Here is a 21,271-nt window from a genome sequence, read left to right on the forward strand (position 1 = left end):
CAGCTCTATGGAAGTCTGATGTGATGATTTTTGTGTATCTAATGGTAGTTCTCACGGTGACCTGGTGTCAAGCATGTCTGCCTCACAGTTCTGGGTTTGAATCTGCTCTGGACCTCCTGTGCTAAATGTTCTCCATGTTTTCTGCAAGTACTCCCAACTTCCTCCTACATTCTAAAAACATGCATCTTAGTATAATTCAAGACTCAATCATTTTCCATTGGTGTGAATGAATGGTTCTTAGTCTATATGTGCCCTGTGATTGGCTGGTGAGCAGTCCAGAGTGTATCTAACTGTTCATACTCTCATTCAAACCTCAACAATTTAGTCTGGCCAGAGTCGAGATTTGAACTCCGAACTGTGAGGCAGACATGCTGCCTCTGGAAGTCTCCTGTACATATGCTTATTTTGTAAGCATTTATAACATTTAATCGGTTCAAAAATAATGAGGCTCACAAATGTCTCGATGCAATGCAAGCAATCTTTATTACAGGAAAAACAGGTTGACTAGAACACGTGGAGAGCAGGGAGAAATGCTAGGACATAATAGTTGAATTAGCTTTTAGGTGACAATAACTACAGAGCCCCGTAACTCTCTAGATCTGCATTACAGTGTTTGATAGAAAGACGAGCAATACGAGGTAGTTTGTTGTCACCTTTGTCCGATGGAAGAAACAGAAGATTGAAGTCAAAGTAACAATGTGCATTAAGTCCCCCTCCGCTGGAGTGATAATGGGTTCATGTACAAGAAAACAATAGCAAAATAAAGGCATTATGTCTCAGCAGGAAGATGAGATATAAATAAAAATACTGAAGCATCACAGACTGATGGATGATGGCATTGCCGTTTCTGATTTTGCACGAGATCCTCTAGTAGATGTTTGATACAAACAAATACAACTCACCCGGCCTTTTTTTTTTTTTTTTTTTTTAAACTACATTTATTGACACGTGGCCCTGTGGACTGGGTTTTAATCACCGTGAAATGTGCATAAATGGAAAGATGAGGTGCAACCCATTAATTTCATGTCCTTCAGAGGTAGTATCAGAAGCTTCTTTCACAAGATGTCAAAAATTGGTGTCCGACAAACAGGATTTATCCGCCTCGGCCTTTTATGCAGAGTCCCCACAAAGGCGCCATAATATTTTATTTCCCATCTTGGCATGGCGTCTCGCAATCATATAATTAGATGCTGTCTGTTGTGATGTATAAAATGCAGACCGCAATAATTGCTTCCAACACAGGGAGAAGTGCATTGCTTGAGGTTTTTGGCTATTCGCGGCAGGGCTCGGCCCCTATTTGCGGAGATTATTGTACTACCAGGTTGACTTTATACTCCGATTCCATTTTAGTGCTGTTAACACACAAAAGTGACATCAAAAGGTGGACAAATGCCAACTTTTACAGGCTGTGTAAAAGGCTCTCGTGGCACCTGTGTAAGGACATTGAACAATGGGTGTGAATTTTAACCCCTCACTTCTCCTACCCTGTGTTCCATCCATCCATTCCTTTCATTATGGTTACAGTTGACTTTTTGGCGAGAGGCATGGTACACCCTGGACTGCTTGCCAGTCAATTGCAGGGTCCACAGGCAACCACTCCATTCATAATTACAGCAAAGGACAATTTAGAGTTAAATGAAGCAAGCACAGCTGTAGCTGAGATTCAAACCCAGAACCTACAAACTGTGTGGAAAATGTGCGAACCACTAGTCCACTATGCTGCCACCGCGGTCTGTTGTGTTGAAAGCAACTGCTGCGTGCAACAAGTTTTTTAGTTTTTTTTTATACATCACACCAGATGGTGGCGCCAGATCATCTCATTATGGGATTCCCATCTCATTATGGGACGCCATGTGTCAATAGCCCGTCTTTGTTTTGGGATCTTTGTGTGAAAGGAGCAACAGATCCAGCAGATTTGTACATTCACACATCCTGACTCGCATCTCTTTGTACTTCAGTCTGTTAGGTGTCGTGAGCAAATGTTAACATTTGTTAAGATGATGAGCAACGACAGTAATAGATACGAGCGTGACTGGTCAGTTGGTGAGGGGCAGTTTCAGTTTCTCAACTCTCAGCTCAGATTGCGAATGGTCTCTTGTAGCTCCGGTTTGAGCAGGGTCGAAGTTTGACTGCCCGCTGCCGCAATGTCCGCCTGCACGGCGGCATCCCAGGCGAAGGAGAGGAGAGCTGCGGGCACCTTTAAGGAAAAGAAAAAATACACAAACAGAGTTGAGAGCTTCTCGGGTGAGGCTACCCATCCACAGATATTTAACAACCGTCAACTGTATCCTCTTTTAGCCAATGAGGAGCTAGAATAATGTCCATCCATTTTCTATAGCACTTGTCCTCGTTAGGGTCACGGGTGAGCTGGAGCCTATCCCGGCAGACTTTGGGCAAGACACGGGTACACCCTTAAATGGTCACCAGTCAAATGCAGTGCACATATTTATGAACAAGCATTCACAACTTTAGACAATTTAAGAGTCTTAAATGAACCTAACGCGCATCCTCTTTTGGTCTGAAAAATAGTAAAACTACAAAAAATGTCAAAAGTTATAAGAATAAAGTTGTATTTTGTTTATGAAAACCAGTAATATTACATGAAAAATACCCCCCCCCCCCCCCCCCCCCGCCAAGGAATATTATGAGGAGGAGAAAATAGTTTGTGATATAGGAAAATCTTTTTGTGTTCTGAGAGTAAAGTTGTATTTAAAAGTAATAATATTACTAGGAAAGAGCCTTAAATACAAGATTTGTTTTGATATTCTGAAAAATAGTTAAAGAAAGTTGCTATTTGATTTTTTTTTCAAGAAAAAAGTTCTTGAATTGGAACCAGCTAAATCGTAAATTAGTCTCGTTCTGAAAATGTGTAGAAAATGAAAAATATATCTCCTTTAATGGTGGCTTCTGTTTATACCACACACATCTTAGTAAATTCCGTCTTGATTTCTTCAGTTGATCGCTCACCAGGTTGCACTCGGCCAGAGCCACCTCGTCGGACTCTTGCAACTTGTGACCACCGGGAGCGATGAGCTCAAAGGGCTGCCAGCCGTCCACCAGGGAGTCTCGCACAAAGCTGAACAGCACGGGAAGTCGGTCCCAGGCATAGAACGTCCCTGCGGTCAGTCACACGCGAGAACGCTGTTTAGGAAAATGGCTAATCTTTGGCAAGGCTATTTGAAAGTGGAACCTCATCTTGTAAAATGTGGTGGGAATAATTTGCCTGTGAGGACATGGAACTGTCATAATGTCAGCATATCAAGTGAACCTCATTAGTGAACCTCGCGCAGGTAGGCAGTAAAGAAGGGAAGTTTGGTATGTACATAAGTAGGAAGATACGTAGGTTAGATAGGTAGGGCGCTAACTGGTTAGCATTTCGACAGCGGACAGTCGGAGCCGGGATTCGAACCACCAACCCTTCGGTCAGTGGACAGAATGGCCTACCAACTGATCCACATTTGTGTTTCCTCTGGATTCATATTAAAGCAGTTTAACTTCTGTTGACACTTGTATGCCAGTTAAGAACATTAAAAGGGTTACTTCAAACATTGTATAGTTTTCGACAAACGGATTGAGTTTGACTTGGGAGGTTCCTTTGTTGCGTATCGTGTTGTATTGTATTGTATTGTGTGTACCCTGGAGCAGGTTTCCATCAGGAAGCCGAATGCGGAGCAAAGTGTAGTTGTACTTCCTCCTCTCCCTTTGCTCATCTCGCTCCCTCATGGCTTTGGTACGAAGCATGGCGTTCTTCTCCACCAAGTCACTCCTGACGAACACACAAAACTTCAAGCCTTTTTCCTGAAAAGCCACTTAATTGTTTATTTCTACCTCTGTTGCTGCTCCTTCTTGAGCTCCTCCGCGCTCAGGTTGTAGAACTCCGGCGGCAGCTCGAAGCGAGTGGCGTTGTCCGACGCCCGGAAGGCCTGAGCCTGCCGGTCCAGCCGCGCTCGGACGGGCTCGCCGCGCTGCAACCGATCCCGCCTCTCCTTCATCAGCTCCAGGGCGTCGGGACTCTGCTCGGGCAACACCAGGAACTCCTCTTCCTCCTCTAAACTCCCGTAAACACAAGTGCGCCAGACAGAAAAGAGGTATTTCACTTTTTAACATTTGTATTATTCACAATGAAATCTATTGCTCAATTACTAAAAAGACAAATTAATGAAAAAATACATTTGAAGTAATCAATCCGAAAAAAAACAAGGCTATGTTAATGCAGCAAATATTACCGACCGTTAACAATGGAAATGGTTGCTGGGCTCGATTTATATCATAAAAAAATAATAATAATAAAAAAAAAAAAAAGAGTGGGCTGTATACAACTAGTGCGCCAAAATTTGCCTACCTCTGGGTTAGGGTCTGTTAAGTGCCAGCCCACCCAAGAAGCGTGAAATTACACAACCAACTAAATTTTTCCTTGTGCTGATTATATCAGAAAATTTGTCTTTAAGCAAGCCGTTCAAATTTTGACCCTACTGTGACATCAGAATCACTCCAAAACTCTGTGAATTGAAAAAAATTGCATCATATCTGTTGTATGTGTTTGTGTATGTCCATGATTCTGTATCCCAATACTTTTTGTTTATTTGGTTAAGCTCCCAGAGTCATTGATTTACCTTGACCGTCGACAGGAAGCATCATGCTTATGAAGCCCAGGGCCTGCAGGAACTCTCTACTGCCCTCCACACAACGCACTTTATCCTGAAGCCACACAACAGACATGGCTTATCAGGAAACACATGCAATGTAGCCCTCCAACCGCCATGAGGCAGTAATCACCACTAAATTAGAAAAGCACCACACACCTGGAAGACTTTGTTGCTGAGTTTAAGCTTCCTGTATTTCTCCTCTGAAGGATTCTTACAAATATTTTCAACGTACCTGTGGAAAAAAGGAGGAAAGTGTCTAAAGCAGGGTACAGTTCATACATACATAAGACAACTGCACCAAATTGAAGCATTTTGCTGATGCAATCTAGTTACTACGTTTAGCGTTAGCATAGCTTCTCCGTAACACTCTAAAAGCAGGAAGCACACATTTGCTGATTATTTCCTCATCATGTGTAGGCTCTAGCCCACTTAAAAAATCAGTTAAGATCTTAGAAATCACTACGTGTGTGTGTGTGTGTACCATGCTTAGGATTCATTCGCCTCCTCCAATGAGCATCACATTTTCAGCCCTCTTACTTGCTTATGATGTCCACGGCCGCCTTCACCTTCTCTTTGTCTTTGTTAAACGTGTGAATCATCATGACGGATGCCTCCATGTCATCCTCCTCGAATCGCTGACCAAAAAAGTGAATGTTACACTACGGTTTTGGCACTCAGTAAACCGAGGGAATATCTTTTGAGGTGGATACCATCAAAATGGCCTCCTTGATGTGGGCATCCCGCTGGCTTTTGGTTAGGGTGGCTCCTGTTAGTGGGCAGGTGAAATACACGCCGGACACAGAGAGACACTCTTTCGTGGCGACGTCGGTTCCCTGTTGGTGGGGGGTAGAAGTTATCACTGCACACCGTGTCGTTCGACTCCAGGCTGATTTAAACATCCGACAGTACCTCTGCAGTTGCTGCCTTGTCCTTTCCGGCAACCGCAGCGGCCTCGGCCTCCAGCTCTCGTTTCACTGTAAGCCAGTGTAAACGCATGCATGTTATGGTACGTTTACAACAATGTAACAACATAAATGTGTCATTGCATCTTGACGCAATGGAGGCAACATTCAGTGCACTTCTATTCGCGGGTTCTTCACAAATTCACCTATTCATGTTTTTGTCCGTGGAACCTATCCTCTGCTATTTGCTGAAAAACTCACCTATTCACAGTTTTTCATGCTCTTTCTTTAACACTCTAAAATGCCCCCCCCCCCAAAAAATGGCCCCAAAGCCCTGGCTAGTAGGAAAGTAGTAATCACTGTCAATTTAGTACAAATGTTGTTTTGATACATCTTCACTGCGAGACTACCATCTTTGTTCTACGTACTCGGTCGGGCGGGGAATTTCATTTTTCAGGTTTCCTGACCCAATCAGCTGTTTTTAGACATGTCACACCAGGAAGCAGTGACAGCTCTGATGAAGGCTGGAGTGACATCTGAAACTGTCAGCAAGGTAAGAGATTTCCTCTTAACTGGGAAAAAAATGTCTATAGAAATCTATCCATCCATCCATCCATCCATTTTCTGAGCCGCTTCTCCTCAGTAGGGTCGCGGGCGTGCTGGAGCCTATCCCAGCTGTCATCGGGCAGGAGGCGGGGTACACCCTGAACTGGTTGCCAGCCAATCGCAGGGCACATGCAAACAAACAACCATTCGCACTCACAGTCATGCCTATGGGCAATTTAGAGTCTCCAATTAATGCATGTTTTTGGGATGTGGGAGGAAACCGGAGTGCCCGGAGAAAACCCACGCAGGCACGGGGAGAACATGCAAACGCCACACAGGCGGGGCCGGGGATTGAACTGTGAGGCTGACGCTCTAACCAGTCGGCCACCGTGCCGCCTATAGAAATCTAAAAAAAATAAAAAACTAGTATCCCGCTTCACTGGATTTTCTGCTACGGCTCTGATGTGGCAATTTTGTAGGCTCGTCGTGTAAAAAAAGAGGCTAGTGACGCTCGTCGCACACCTACGTCGATGGCAGTGGTTTGCGTATGTCTCACCCTGGTTCCTGATGGCGTCCTGGGAGGTGTGGACCTTTGGGCGCTGATGCTGTTCGACCCTGGCCAGCGCTGCCGCTCCCGCCCGTTGGGATCCTTCGCTGGGAGCATCGCGGTGATGCTGCTTGCCGCCAGAGCTTCTCTGCCCTCTCTCAGGCGCACTTGTTTTGTAGCACAGTACAGAAAGCCCACATAGTCATGTAAAATTACTTGTACAGTATAGAAATAGTTGAGTGTGTGGGGTGCCTGTCCACCCATCAAGTGTGAAATTAAACAACTATTTTGTTTTATTTGCAATTGTGAAGAAAATGCATAACACACTCCTCAAAAAAGTTAGGAATATCAGACAAACAAAAATACACTATAAATGGTACAGTTGAGCTTTATTTGCACTTCTTTAAACTTTTGAATGTCATCACATGTCCAACTGTTTATTGTTTCAGTACTTTTTGCACAACTTGCTGTTCCCTAACAAGGAGCTGAACAGCAAAATACCACACAAGGTGTTTGTCTACATTTTGACATTATGGGACCAAGACGACACCTAACAATTGATCGGCAGTACCTCGCCATTACGAGGTTTCCAACAGGATGTTCTGTCATCAATAGGCTGCAACACAAACACTGGAAGGGTCACAGAAAGGCATAGAAGCGGACGTTCCTTGAAAATGTATCTGTCGATTCAAGGAGCAAACACCTGTTGTGAATTTTGACTTCCCTCATTAGAGAAGATAACCGGCCATCTTTTACAGGACTATAATAATGTAATTGTGCCAGTTTATGAATGAAATTCCACTCTGCAAGATAACTCAAAATAGGCCACAAAGTCAGGAAGGTTGCACGCATGGATGAGTGCTGCACTGTGTGAGTTTGTCCCAAGTTAAAATGGGGTGAATGCTAGATATACTACATTACACTCCAGAATTTGTCCTAATGCAGATAAGATTACACTTCCTATATCTCATTATGGAGCAGAAGGGGGCTGTAAGTGTGGTCACATGACTTAATAAGATTGTGTAGGATTTACCGTTAGCCAACCTCCAATTAGACGTCTGCTCTGACTGAATCATGACATTACTTAACAGCTAACGACAACAGGTCGTGTTCAATGAGGTGTACCATTGGGACCCAAACAAATGCCGATCGATTGAGGCTTATCGAAAGGAAGCGTGATACGTCGCGTCACTAACGTTCTATTTTTAGCCGTTCGGCTAGCTCGCGCTACAGCGGGATGGAGGGGCCGGGGGTTGCCATTTACCTGCTATCTTCCGTGAGCTTCTTCCCAGGGCCCGCCGATTTAAATTTGATGTCCTTCTTGATGTCATCGAAAAGCTTCTTCATGTCTTTTCGAGAGGCGAGAACGACAAACAGGCAGAGATTTCAGCTGAGAGGAGGATGTCAACAAAGCTGCTTCTTCTTCTTCTGCGATGATGTCTCTCGCGGTCGCCTCTCGTACTTGCGAGTGCTGCCACCTTGAGTCTTATACGAGAGACAGTAAAGTGAACGTTTATCGGTTGTCTTTGCTGAATTCCGGAAGAGTCCATGAAGTAATATGATGTGAGAGTGGCGTGTGATTGGTGGAGAATGAGGAAGCGCCGTGTTCCGAGTAAAGCTTACGAGTGTAGGTTACCGGTGGAACAGCTGCAAAAAATAAATAAATAAAAGATAAAAAAAATGAATAAATAAACACGAAACACTACAATACACCCCCCAACAAACAAACAAACAAACAAAAAATAGCGGCATCTTCTGTTACTTTGTCATGAATTGGGATTTACAAGGCTCACCTGAAGGCAGCATCGGATGTCCTCCTGCCACGTCAATCGTGACGTAGAAGGAGGTGGTGTCCGGGTTGTGATGCGTTCAAACCCGGACAAGAAAGTCTCATTTGTGGCGTTAAACGTCGTCCGACACAGGAGTGACACTCCCACTCGGTGAGTTTTGTTGTTAATTGACGCCTATTTTATGTATTCGTTGAGTTATTTCACAGTTAACTAAGCTACTTCCCGCGTCTGGTACGCTGCTCAAGCCGACGCAATGTTTGTTGATTTGCACATTTTAGCCTCTAAAATAAACTTGCCCTGTTTAATCACGTTGTAAACGCACAATTGTTTATTTACCTTGCGAATACTGCGCTCCTATTCTCTATTTCAGCTTAATAGATAGTTACAGTGTCAAATATGGGCAAAAGTTGTCTTCGTAAAGGCTAATGCATGGCGCTGCTGCATGTCAACTTCACAGCTTTGTAAACTGATGATATGTTCAGGGTTCGTGGACGAGCAGGTTGCTTTAACAGGTTTAATGTTTCACTTCGTCTTTTCAATTCAAGAAGTCAAAAGACTTGTTGGCTGTGCCAACCATCAATCAACCACCCCACCCATGACCAGAAATGTCACTGTGCTTTTAAAAAGCCGAGTATGTTCACGGTTTTTTTTCTTTTATAAATTACAATAATATATTTTATTTGTAGGAGTCTTTTCGGGAAGTCAATGTCACCGTTTTGATCAGACTGTTCTTTTTTATGAACACATCACATGCTGTTCCTTCTTTCCACCTCCTCATTCCATTTCTGAACTTGGGTCCATGTTATCTCATTCTCAACTAGCAATGACCAGTCATGTTTTTTTCCACCCTTGCAATTATCTCCACATTTACTTACTGTCCCTGATTGAAATTAAACGTGATACCGCCTTGAAATTGCGAAAGCACTTTCATGTGAGCCTCTGTAGACATTTTTTTGAAAGCAGTTAAAAAAAAAGGACCCTTTATTGTTGTGTTATTTTAGTATCAGGACAGTGTGTTAAACACGTCTGCCTCAGACATTCAGTGTTTGAATCTCTGCTCGGCCCTACTGTGTGGAGATACTGCGGCTTCCTCCCACATTCCAAAAAGATCCATGTTAGGTTCACCGAAGACTCGATAAATTGTCCATTGGTGTGAACGTGAGTGTGAATGCTAATTTTTCTATATATTCCCTGCAATTGGCCGGCATCCAGACTGTATCCAGCCTCTCGCCCCAAAGTGAGATGGGACAGGCCCCAGTTCACCTGCAACCCTAATGATGATAAGTGGTACAGAAAATGGATTGATATTAGCAGTGATTCAATTAATTTTACCCTTGTATGGCCGGTAAGAATTGAATAAAATGAAATTTAACTTAATTTACAGTTTGTACCATCTTTCTTTGTCACCAGACACATTAGTGACCATGGACCCGAACAGCAGACTCCTCGGGAGGTTGACAGAGGCCGAACAGTCTCACCTCTTGCGCTTCTGTGACAAGCTGAGCCCCGATGAGTGCGCCGCCTTGAACCAGGAGCTGCAGGGGATAGACTTTCAGGAGGTCAATGGCTTCTTCAAGAGGGCCATGGAGTTGTCCGGCTGCGACGGCAAGAACGAGAAGATGGACGCCCGCATGGAACCGGTGGCCCAGGACGTGCAGGGGAGTGTGACGAGGGACAGAGCAAGTCTTAAACGCTGGGAGGAAAAAGGTGATCCAGTTATTTTGAGGATGTAATCAGTTATTAGATACCTACACTTTTCTTGGGAATGATGTGAGAACCAGCATCCAAAGTGCAATTACATAAAAAAAAAAAAAAAAACCCAGAAGCATACTGGCTAATGGCATGGAGATGACCAGAGAAACTATTTTTTGTTGTTACGCGTCATGTCAGGCGTTGTCAAAGGGCTGAGTAGTTTTGACTTATTTTTTTTTTAATCATACAGTAGTTAACTTTTAACTGTTATACATGTGTTACGATGTTACTTAAAACATCAGCTGTATAGTTAATAAATGTTTTATGGTGATAAAAATTTGAGCCCGGAACAAATACTCATTTTAAAATTTTATTTCAAATTTTAGGTTATTCTCTATGGCAGCAAGTGATGTCAATCAGCGTCACTGAACAGGGTCCTTTTTTTTTTCTTTTTTCTTTTCCTTCCCCCAAAAGTCATCTTCTGCTCATTATATACTTTGCGCAATCCTGTTTACGGTGGTCCGTTAAGTTTTGCCTCCCACCAGGAAGATTGCAACAGAGGGGTGGAGGGTGGCTGTTGTGGTGGTAGTGGTGCTCATCTGGTTTTGATTTCATCTTTCTGACGTAGACCCGAGCGTGTTTTTTGACCCTCGCTGATGAGGTCACTGCGCTCCAGCAGCAGGAAATCACATGCGAAAAAGGCGTGCGTGTTTATAGGTTTGGGAGACTAGTCAAAGTCTAGCGGGTCCGCCCAAGTCACTGTTTTTCTTTCGACAAAGGCCCGTTGCGAATGGAGTCACATAGCAGCAGTTTACGTAAGATAAAGCAGAGCGGCCATAAACTTTATGAATCCATAAAGCACTCGAGCACCATTAAAAAAAAAATAAAAAAAACTTGTCGACGTCACTTCATTTCTCATTGCGTTATTTTTTTTCTCTGTTTGACTCATTTTTTCATTACACCGTAATCCATACCAGAGGTGAGATACACTTTACCGGATGCTTGTGAGATCCAATACAAAAGCTGCATAAAAATAATGAGTAGAAATATTAGAAACCGCTAGGGCTGGGTGATTAATCAATGTTTTTCAATCGATTCACGATGATTGCGAACAGAGAGGAACTGGTTTAGCGACTTATGCGGCCCTTCACCTACTATATCCCCCCCCCCCCCACCAAAAAAAACAAAAAAACGACTAGCGACTTTTAAGTCCTGCTACGAAACAGACAATGTGAGTGGATTCCCTGGATATTTTGTTGAGGTCGCCATACCTCACCTGTGCAACTTTACATTAGAAAAGACAATAAAAGAGCTGGAAGTGCTGCGACACTTTTAACAGATGGACGAGCCTTACCCATGCAGTTGGACAGCTCATTTTATGACCTTAAATTGTCGAATGTTCAAAATGTTAATTAAGGATCGTGTTTACATATGCCACACGTTCTGACAAAAAGAGTTTTTCTTTTTTCTTTTTACTTATTTTTATTGATTTTATTGAATTTTTTTATAACAAGAGGAAACACTTATTTTCACATTATCTGTAAAGACAGATTTATTCATTTATTTATTTACTTCTGAGGAAGTGGTAAAGAAAAACTGTTTCAAAGCTTCTTTGGTATCAGGAGAAAAAAAGGCAAACTTCTTCAAAATAATGTCATTATCATTTTCTTATTCTTTAAATGCAGGAGAAATTTGATTGAAAATAAAGTTTTTGTTAAAGAAATCCGAGATTTTATTTTAAGGCCACCTCGCCCAACCCTAGAAACCCACACTTAATATATCACGCGACAGTGCAGGTGTACTTATTGTTGCGTTTCTGTTGTAATTATTAATGAAGGTAATATAAATGTACAATGATCATTCTTACAGATTAGATATAATGCTAATTTGTAAGCATGAACTCACCATCAGTGGACTTGTTCAGCAATCTAATCTGAATGGAGATGTTATATGTTATAAAAATCTGCTTTTTTTTTTTTTTTTTTGCCCTTTCAGGTCTGGAATGCATTTCCCAGGGTAAAGTGGCGGCGCTGCTGCTGGCTGGCGGTCAGGGAACCAGACTGGGGGTCTCCTACCCCAAAGGCATGTATGACGTGGAGCTTCCGTCCCACAAGACCCTCTTTCAAATCCAGGCGGAGCGCATTTTCAAGCTGCAGCAGCTGAGTGAGGGGAAGCACAAGCGTAAATGCATCATTCCTTGGTAAGACTAAAGTTCACTTTATTTTTTTTGTAACCGTCGTGCTAACTCTGTGCCCTAGCGTCAACGATTCAATGGATCATAATACTGGGTTGTATAAATATCTGAATCAACAATAAAGGAAGTTCCTTGTGGAGTCAAGGACATTATTAAGAAATATGACCGATGCCATAAAGGAAGGAAGGCGGCGTCTACCCAGTATCACCACGTTTTTTTTGTTAGTTTTTTTTTTTTTTTTTAACCCGGAGTGAAAAAAGGAGTGTCAATTTGAAGTGGGGCATTTATTTCATGAAGTGGGCATCGCACATGTACGTAACCATGAGATCATAGTCAAGGTAATCACACACATCCACCGCACCGCCCGTTTTTTTCCCTGGGGTATAAAATGAAGGCGTCTATTTGTCTAACTAGGATTTTATAGAAGTGGGAAATCATAGCCACCAAGCAGCACCATCTCATTTCCCCCTGAGTGGTGGTGTCTATTTGAGGTGCGGCATTTATTTAAGTGGATGACGCACCCGTCTAACAGTGTGACGTCGTAGTAAAAAGGTGGGAAAAGGGGGCGTCTATTTGAGGTGTAGTGTTCATTTTATTCAAGCATATAATGCACCCGTTCAACTCAGACATACTAGTAAATGTAGTCACAACCATCGTGTGGCACCACTGTGATTTTTCCCTAATGGGCAAAAAAAGAGGCATCTATTGGAGGTGCAACGTTTTTTCAAGTGGACAATTTACACATCTGTTAGAGTGGAAGCCACTGTTTGAAGAAAGTACTGTATGTCGGAAATAGCACGTCACCTAATGTTATGGACTCGATAACTAGAATGGTATTCAGTATCGTGCTGACGTTCGCCAAGGCCACGCAATCCTAAACATCCAACTTTGAAAACCATAATGTGCCAGGCAATAGCCACACATGGCAAGCTTTTTTTTTTTTCACCACACCTGGTGGGTGTTACCTTCAGGTACATTATGACCAGCGGCAGGACCATGGAATCCACCAAGGAGTTCTTCTCGCGCCATAACTACTTTGGCTTGGAAAAGAGCAACATCATCATCTTCCAGCAGGGCATGCTACCAGCCATGGACTACGACGGCAAGATCATCCTGGAGAGTAAATGCAAGCTGTCCATGGCCCCTGGTAATTTGCACCTGTTGTCTAGTCTTAGTGTCTTGAGTTTGTAGACTTTGTGCAAAAAGACTCTTCCTGTGTTTCAGACGGGAACGGGGGTCTGTACAGAGCCTTGGGCAAACAGGGCATCTTGGCCGACATGCAGCGGAGGGGGATTGAGTTCATACATGTGTACTGTGTGGATAACATCCTGGTCAAAGTGGCTGACCCAGCATTTGTCGGTTTCTGTGTGGAGAAGGAAGCAGACTGTGGCGCGAAGGTCAGTTTCGCACTTGCTGTCCCTTCCTGTTCCACACAGGATGGTGAATTTACTTGAACTTCAATCAAACTTCCTGCAAAATATATCCGCAGAACCAAAAAATAGAATTGAATAGGTCCGGCTGGTCAGTATAGCTCAATAACATATGCAAATAAATTTGACCAAGCAGGTGCTACCAGAAATGCACTTATTATAAAGTACATCACAGTCCAGTCATTCCAGAAATACCTGTAAAACACCACTCGTGGTAGTATCACTCTGCAAACACCTTTCTGTTCTTGTAACAGATGACTCGTTTGACGGTGCTTTATGGTATTATATCGGGGTTAACAACTTTCTACTCTTCTAAGAATGGTCAAGTCTGAAGACGTTGCTTGTGAAATTGCAGCAACAGTTGGAGCCTGAGACAAATCCATCTGTTTTAACATTACATGTAGTTCCAATGGAGAAAAACTGCACCTTCCACAACCTACCAGCAGGTGGGGATAAATGCCACTTAGTCTCCTTGAGTACACACCCTCAGCATTCACGTTGCTTTTTTTTGGTGGTGTTTTGTTTTGGGGTGTTTTTATGCTTTGTGCTATAAATACATGTTTGATACATCGAAAGGGCTGTTTATATCACATTCTAGTTTAGCTGCCAGTGAATCGTATGATTTAAGATTGAAAGATCCTTTCTGACCTGAGTAGTGTCCTATTTATTGTGAGTCATCATTGGGTAACAATGAAGGCGACTCCTTCTTTGCCTCATCACTTAGGACTGTTTTAGTTCACAACACCAGACAGACATGACTATGTATGCGTCAGCACAAATGCATATTTATGTTACGCAAGTGACTTAGGATTTTCCAAAAACATTTTCTGGTTGTTTGTATTTTAAAACACATTTCCCCATTGAAAATAACAGGTTTGTTTTTGTTTGTTTTTGTTTTTTGGCTGCTCGCTCTTTTTGAATAAGTGTCACCCCCCCCCCCCCCCCCCCCCCCCGCCCCCCAACAACAACAAAAAATAAAAATCCACAAAACGCACACTTGTTGACCTCTCCTTTAAAAGGTCCTCATTAACTTGTAATGGAAGGAGCCCCGCTATTTGTGTCCTGACAGTTTATCGCCACATGACCAGCGTTTCTATCTGGATTTCGTGTGCCTCTTATGAGTCTTTGGTTTCTTTCCCCACATCACCTTATCTGCAAAATGTAATTTTCACATCTTGAAAATGATGTGCCGTTTCGGTAGGGTTTTCGGGATCAGTGCGCAGCCCCTATATTAAGTTCCCTCGGCAGTTCATGTGGCTTCCCGGCGAGCGTTGACCCGGTCCGCTCACCAACCCCCTCATCAGTACTCTGTCATTAGGCACTAGGGGACATTTTTTTTCTCTCTTTTCAGTGCAAATTGCTGCTTTCACAGAGTGGAAATGTGATCTTTTTGTGGCAGTTTTATCTTCATGTAGTAGAAGTTGTAGGCCAGTTCTTGGTCTCTTATGTGATTTAGGCTTTTTTTTTTTAAATTTTATTGCAATGTCTTATCATGCCCAGTGATAATAATATTGCTTGCCAGCCAATCACAGGGCACATATAGACCAAAATGAACACTAATGAATGATTTCAAGTCTTCAGTGAAGCTAACATGCATATTTTGGAATGTGGGAGGAGGAACTACAACAACATGTCGTGTGATATTCTGACAAGAAGGCACAAACAGATGCATGACACCATTCACACCCAAACAGAAGTAATTTGTTCACAAAAAAGCCACGGCGTTAATCTTTTAATGCTAGCTGCAATGAGGTCTACCAAGATGGCACTGACACTATGGGGACGCATCATGACAGAACCATCTCCCAAATGTGTACGCTGAAGGCATATTCCTTCCGGACACCTTTGGTCTACATTGATGCTTTGGAGGTTCCCCACTGTGTTACTAATCGGCGCCATCCTCTTTTTTAGGTGGTGGAGAAAAGCAACCCGACAGAGGCCGTGGGTGTGGTGTGCAAGGTGGACGGGCTTTATCAGGTGGTGGAGTACAGCGAGATCACCTTGGCCACGGCCGAAAAGCGCAGCGCCGATGGCCGCCTCATGTTCAACGCGGGCAACGTGGCTAATCACTTCTTCAGCTTCTCTTTTCTTAAAGACATAGTAGAGTAAGCCCATTGAGGACCCCCCCTTCCCTTCAACTCAATTCACTTGTGTTGGAACAATCTTATTGTTGGTCTCTCCCATCAGGAAGTACGAACCAAAGCTTCAGCACCACGTGGCCCGGAAGAAGATCCCGTTTGTGGATGCCCAGGGTCAACTCGTCACTCCGGACAAACCCAATGGGATCAAAATGGAAAAATTTGTCTTTGACATCTTCCAGTTTGCCAAGTATGTGTGATGGCATACTCTGGATTTACACTCTAATTGTGATCATCATTCATCAGTCAAGGCCCCTCAGCAAAAGTTACTGACGGTCCGAACATATTCTTTTATTCATAATAATTTACGCCCAAATATTTAGTATTTTGTAACAGTCATACTGTACATAGGATTCCATATAAGATACAACTCTGTATTGCAACCATATCGAAATTTCAGCAGTCTGTTAGTATTAAAGTTTCAAATTGTAAATGTTACGTCGTAATAAACTGTTGGCAGCATACATTATCCCTCTGCGTATTATGACGAAGTCAGGCTCACGTTGATGGGTAGATCTGATGTGCCTACAGATGTCTGATTCTTACATATTGGAACTGTCACCTGATGCGTGGTGTGCAAATACCCACCCGTGCCTCAGTCATGCCCTTTTCCCCGAAAGTCCAGTCAGCACACGGTATGCGGAAGACTCACCTCCTCCAATAATGATACATGACATCAACCCAAAATCATGCCACTGCTAATATAGCTTTACATTCACAGTAATGAACGTGTCCAGTTCCCTTCGAGGTTGTTTTGCTGCATTTCAAAGTGAAGGGGCAGGAAAGTACTCTTTGCTTTGATTTGGGTGCTTGACAGTTGTACCAGGACTGGTGCCTTAAGCAGAATCCAGACGGGCTTTTTTTCTTTCCCTTCTTCAGTCTGGAGCCAAAAGAGCTCGTGTTTTCTTTTCTTGGCCTGAAACCAACGCCGTTAGCCTCACGTGTACACCTGCACCATCTAATGACACCCTATACCAGTGTTTCCCTTTATTGAGCCAAGGCACATATTTTCCGTTGGAAAACGCACTGTAAACCTTAAAAAGAAATGCCCTCAAAAGCATTACAGTCATGCCTTTTGAGTTTTTCGACATACAAGCCATCATTCGACATACAAGCCATCATTCGGCTAACGTAAAGACTGCTGTTCGTGTGCCACCCAACAGGACGTTTGTGGTGTACGAGGTGCTGAGGGAGGACGAGTTCTCCCCGCTGAAGAACGCCGACCGCCAAGACGGGAAGGACACGCCCACCACCGCTAGACACGCCCTCATGTCCCTCCACCACCGCTGGGTGCTGAACGCGGGCGGCCACTTCATCGATGAGAATGGCACGCGCGTGCCCGCCATACCCAGGTGAGCGCGTGGTGCGCCTCGTTGGATGCATCCCTTGTTTGTGGATTTTTGTTTTGTTTGTTTTTTTGTGTGTGTTCAGCCTCACACTCTCGCTGTGCCATTCTCTCATGCTTGGTCTTGCTCCCCTGTGTTCCCCCCTGCCAAATGTTTCCAGAGCTGGAGCAGAAGGCCGTGTCACAGATGATGGCAGAAGAAAGTAATTATCCCCCCCACCCCCACCCCGCCCCCGACAGTTTTGAGTGCATGCAGATGGTTTTGGTTTTCTTTAAGCGCTGCTTTCCTCCAAGCAAGTACAGTTAGCTTCACTTTGTTAGTGTGTGCAATTTTGCCTTCGAAGTTCGAAAAAAGACCCAAGACCTTCAAAATGTGGTCTCGAGACCAGTTACAACACTGATGATTGATAGCCGCTGTCCAGAAATCAGGGACTAACTTTTCCCAAAGTGTTGAAAGCAATTGTCGCTGTCCCACAAAGTATTTTATACGCCCCGCCAGACACTAACACTATAATCAGAATCAGAATCATCTTTATTTGCCAAGTATGTCCAAAACACACAAGGAATTTGTCTCCGGTAGTTGGAGCCGCTCTAGTACAACAGACTGTCAATTTACAGAACACTTTGGAGACATAAAGACATTGACAAAAAACAATTGTGCAAAAAGATGCAGAGTCCTCTAGCACTTAGAACAGTTCCAATGACTAATATTGCAATAGACCGGTGCAATGACCATTGTGCAAGGTATTCTGCCTTCGTTGGCTTTTTGTGTAAAAAGCACAGGCAAACACTTTCTGTATCCATTTTACATCGCAAACAAGCTAGGTGAGAGCTCACCGTTTCAAAGTGAACTGAACTGTACCGCCTGGCGGAAACTTTATACTCTGTACCGTCAGCACTTTCGACTTCCAATCTTTTTTCGTCTATTGACACTTTTGAAATCAAGGAAACGGCCGCGAAATCAGTGGCAGCGGAGCATGACGGCGACATGTACTGCATGCTAATCGCAACTGTTGTTGAGCATAATGATGAATTCTTCTCCGGTGCAAATGCACTTGATTATGAATGTTTTTCTTCCTCCTCAATCATGTCTCATCTCTCTCACTCCCCAGTCTTCCCAACACGCTGGGTAGGACTGATTACTGAAATGTTTTCTTCCCCCTCGTAATTTTTCTAGTATTAAACAAATTGAATGATGAAGCTGTGGCGGCATGCCGGGCTCACAAGTGTTGTAGACATACGAGCGTGTGAGCAGTCATTCATCTTCTGACTGCCCCTTCCTTCCTTTTGGTAACGAACTATTTCAAAAAAATCACAAAGGATTGCTGAGGATTTGCAGCCTTTTGCACCCATTTCTGTAACACTTGTTTAATTTTCTCTCATCCCTCCCTCATCCAGCCTAAAGGATGGAACTGACCTGCCAATCAAATGTGAAATCTCCCCGCTGGTGTCCTATGGGGGGGAGGTAAGACTTTATATTAAAGCAGGGGTTGAGCACAAAAATATCTAACGCAAATGCTATACATATAATAAACATTTGTTCCAACATTGCATTTTTTTCCTATAAAATTCAATCAAGTGGACTATTTATTGAGAAATGTTGGCAAAAACCTAGGGCGACCCGGAGTGTAAACATGGACACACACCATGCGACCACGTCAGAGTCGAATGGAACGCTAGTCATCCAAGACACGTCATTTAATATTGCCTGCGAAAACTTGCCATAGCTTTTCCTTGACTCCTGTTCAAAACTAGCCGTGCAAATGATAAACAAATACAAGGGAAATAATGTATTTTGGTGGGGATTGTTAGGGTTCACACACACACACACACTATATTAGGTAAGGGACAGTTTAGCTTCTGGCTGGCAGATGTCATAATTTAGACCACGTCAAACTCAAGGCCCGGGGGCCAGATCCGATCGCCAAGTGACCCGCAAAAGCAAATCATGTGCATCAACTTCCATGATTCTTGCTGAAATCTGGACCAAAATTTCAAATTGTCATATGTGATAATAACATTAAGATACTATAAGCATGTTTTTTTGGTTCATTTTTACAGAAACATCAACTATTATCCTTGACTTCTGATTTCAGAATTAGTTGGGTATGTGCGTTAATATGATATGTTCATTTAGACTGTTCAAAGTGTGTTGCAGTTCATCATTCATTTCCTAAAAAGAAGACAAATGACTGGTTTCCGAAAAAAGAAAATATCAAATTATTCATTTCACCGTTATCACTGGCCCCCTGAAATAAACTACAGTGGTGCCTTGAGATACGAGTATAATTTGTTCTGTGATTAACCTCACAACTCAAAACACTAGTAGCCCAAATCCTCTTTTCTCATTGAAATGAATGGAAATATCATTAATCTGTTCCATCCTCCCTCAAAAAAAAAAAATGTTGGTAATATGTTTTTAATCAGAAAAAATGCACCGTATAATATGACAGTGACACAATTAAATAGAATAACAGTTTTTGCCACATTTCTTTACTGCAATTCAATAGACATTTTTGTCATTTTCCCCAAAGGATTAAGAATATATGCCTGTGAGTATCGTTATATTGTCTCTCTACATGTTGCTCCATAGTTTGTGTTCAAATATTCGTTGCTTAAAGGCTTGTGCTAGCTATATGTTAGTATGGGGTTTTGTATTGTTTGTTAGCATTATGCTAAACTGACTTTCCTAAGACCAAGTATCTCAAGACACCACTGTACGATGTGGCCTACGTTGAAAACATGTTTGACACCCCTAGTTGACACATTTCAGTTCATTTGTGGTGCTTCCATTTTGGTGAGCAAAAAGCCTTCCCACCCCTTATTTAAACAAATTGTTAGTCCCGCTTATGTCCTAATGGCATTACCGTTGTTCCCCAAAAGGGTCTGGAAGCGCTGGTGAAGGATCGAGAATTCCACCCAACGCTCCTCATCGATCAGAGCGGCGTCCACCAGCTGGTCAAGAACGGCGTTTAGGCGGCCAGAGAGCCCAATCCAAAAACGCCAACCATTTTGTCCCCTCGGGGCTAAACTGTGATGTCATCAACGTGCAATAATGGCCATCAAAGTGCATGCACAGAAAACGACTGAATGAACAAACGAGCGAGATGAAGTGAGCACCCTCTGTGTATGTATGACGACAGTCCTTCGGGAGGAAAGCTTGTGGGTATGGTGCATCTATTTATTTTGCTGATGAGACTTATTTTTATATAATGTATACTGCCATAGTATATTTCACATCTGCTTTAGTTTACGTAATGATTTTTCTAGCACAATCGAATTGGACTGATCTGGCTTATGAATCATGTACAAGGCAGGATGTGGGAGCTTCTAATTATTGATGATGGAACATGACTCTGCTCAAAGTGATGCCATATTAAAGAAAAAGAAAAACACCGTTTGAAAGACTGTTCTGTTTTTTTTTTGTGGTGACCATTCACCTTCTGGGAACTGAAATACTACAACTTTATATAGATTGTTGGGGTTTATTTTGTATTTAGTTATTTCTTTCAGCAAAGCAGCACGGCGGATTAGTGTCGTCCTTTTGGGGTTTGCGTGTTCTGCTTGTGCTTGCGTGAGCTCTTTCCAGGTACTCGGCTTCCTTCTGGATAATACCCTTAATGCTGCTATTTACCATACCCACACTGAGTATGAGGTTGGAGATTTGTTATTTAGAGCAGTGATTCTCAAAAGCGAAGTACGAGTACCACTAGTGGTGTGCAAAAGAATCACTGAATACAAATAAAATGTACATTTAAAACATGAAATAGAGTCAAACATATTAGAATGAAGCTAGTTGAATCTATGCATACAGCCATTGTTTTTTAATCCAGTATTGTGCATTTTTAAATTTACTTTTAATGTACATTGCATTTTTTTAATATGGAGTACATTTTTATTGAATCATTAAGTATTTTTTTTTAGACATTCCTATATTCAAGCACTGTGTGAATGTTCTGTGCTTAACGTTCCAGTGGCTTACAAAAATTTGGTGGGATAAAACCGCTACCTTATTTTTGATGAACATGTAGGCCTACTACG

The 21,271-nt window shown here is 42.8% G+C and overlaps 2 protein-coding genes across 5 annotated transcripts; one reads left to right on the forward strand and one right to left on the reverse strand.

Annotated features, from left to right (window-relative positions):
• Positions 1-460: 460 nt before the first annotated feature.
• On the reverse strand, positions 461-8,222 carry ubxn6 (UBX domain protein 6). The gene is made up of 11 exons (XM_061778277.1): positions 7,906-8,222; positions 6,651-6,808; positions 5,556-5,620; positions 5,357-5,479; positions 5,184-5,281; positions 4,803-4,878; positions 4,614-4,698; positions 3,829-4,048; positions 3,636-3,766; positions 2,968-3,116; positions 461-2,197 (listed from the first exon to the last, which is right to left on the reverse strand). The coding sequence occupies exons 1-11, from the start codon at positions 7,986-7,988 to the stop codon at positions 2,072-2,074; spliced, it is 1,314 nt and encodes a 437-aa protein (XP_061634261.1). The 5' UTR covers positions 7,989-8,222; the 3' UTR covers positions 461-2,071.
• A 203-nt stretch (positions 8,223-8,425) lies between these two features.
• On the forward strand, positions 8,426-20,628 carry uap1 (UDP-N-acetylglucosamine pyrophosphorylase 1). 4 transcript variants are annotated; one of them, XR_009789251.1, is made up of 12 exons: positions 9,639-9,718; positions 9,842-10,138; positions 12,119-12,323; positions 13,289-13,464; positions 13,542-13,714; positions 15,659-15,852; positions 15,935-16,075; positions 17,049-17,237; positions 17,392-17,433; positions 18,408-18,520; positions 18,629-18,695; positions 20,114-20,170. XR_009789251.1 is itself a non-coding variant. In XM_061778275.1 (11 exons), the coding sequence occupies exons 2-11, from the start codon at positions 9,856-9,858 to the stop codon at positions 20,204-20,206; spliced, it is 1,563 nt and encodes a 520-aa protein (XP_061634259.1). In that variant the 5' UTR covers positions 8,426-8,581; positions 9,842-9,855; the 3' UTR covers positions 20,207-20,628. The 4 variants fall into 4 exon arrangements, 3 of the variants coding, with proteins under 3 accessions (XP_061634259.1, XP_061634257.1, XP_061634260.1); XM_061778275.1 differs by lacking the exons at positions 9,639-9,718; positions 18,408-18,520 and adding an exon at positions 8,426-8,581 and having other exon boundaries at positions 20,114-20,628; XM_061778273.1 differs by lacking the exon at positions 18,408-18,520 and having other exon boundaries at positions 9,652-9,718; positions 20,114-20,628.
• The last annotated feature ends 643 nt before the right edge of the window (positions 20,629-21,271 follow it).

The sequence above is a fragment of the Phyllopteryx taeniolatus genome, chromosome 7 (assembly GCF_024500385.1).
Source record: "Phyllopteryx taeniolatus isolate TA_2022b chromosome 7, UOR_Ptae_1.2, whole genome shotgun sequence".
Classification (NCBI taxonomy): Eukaryota; Metazoa; Chordata; class Actinopteri; order Syngnathiformes; family Syngnathidae; genus Phyllopteryx; species Phyllopteryx taeniolatus.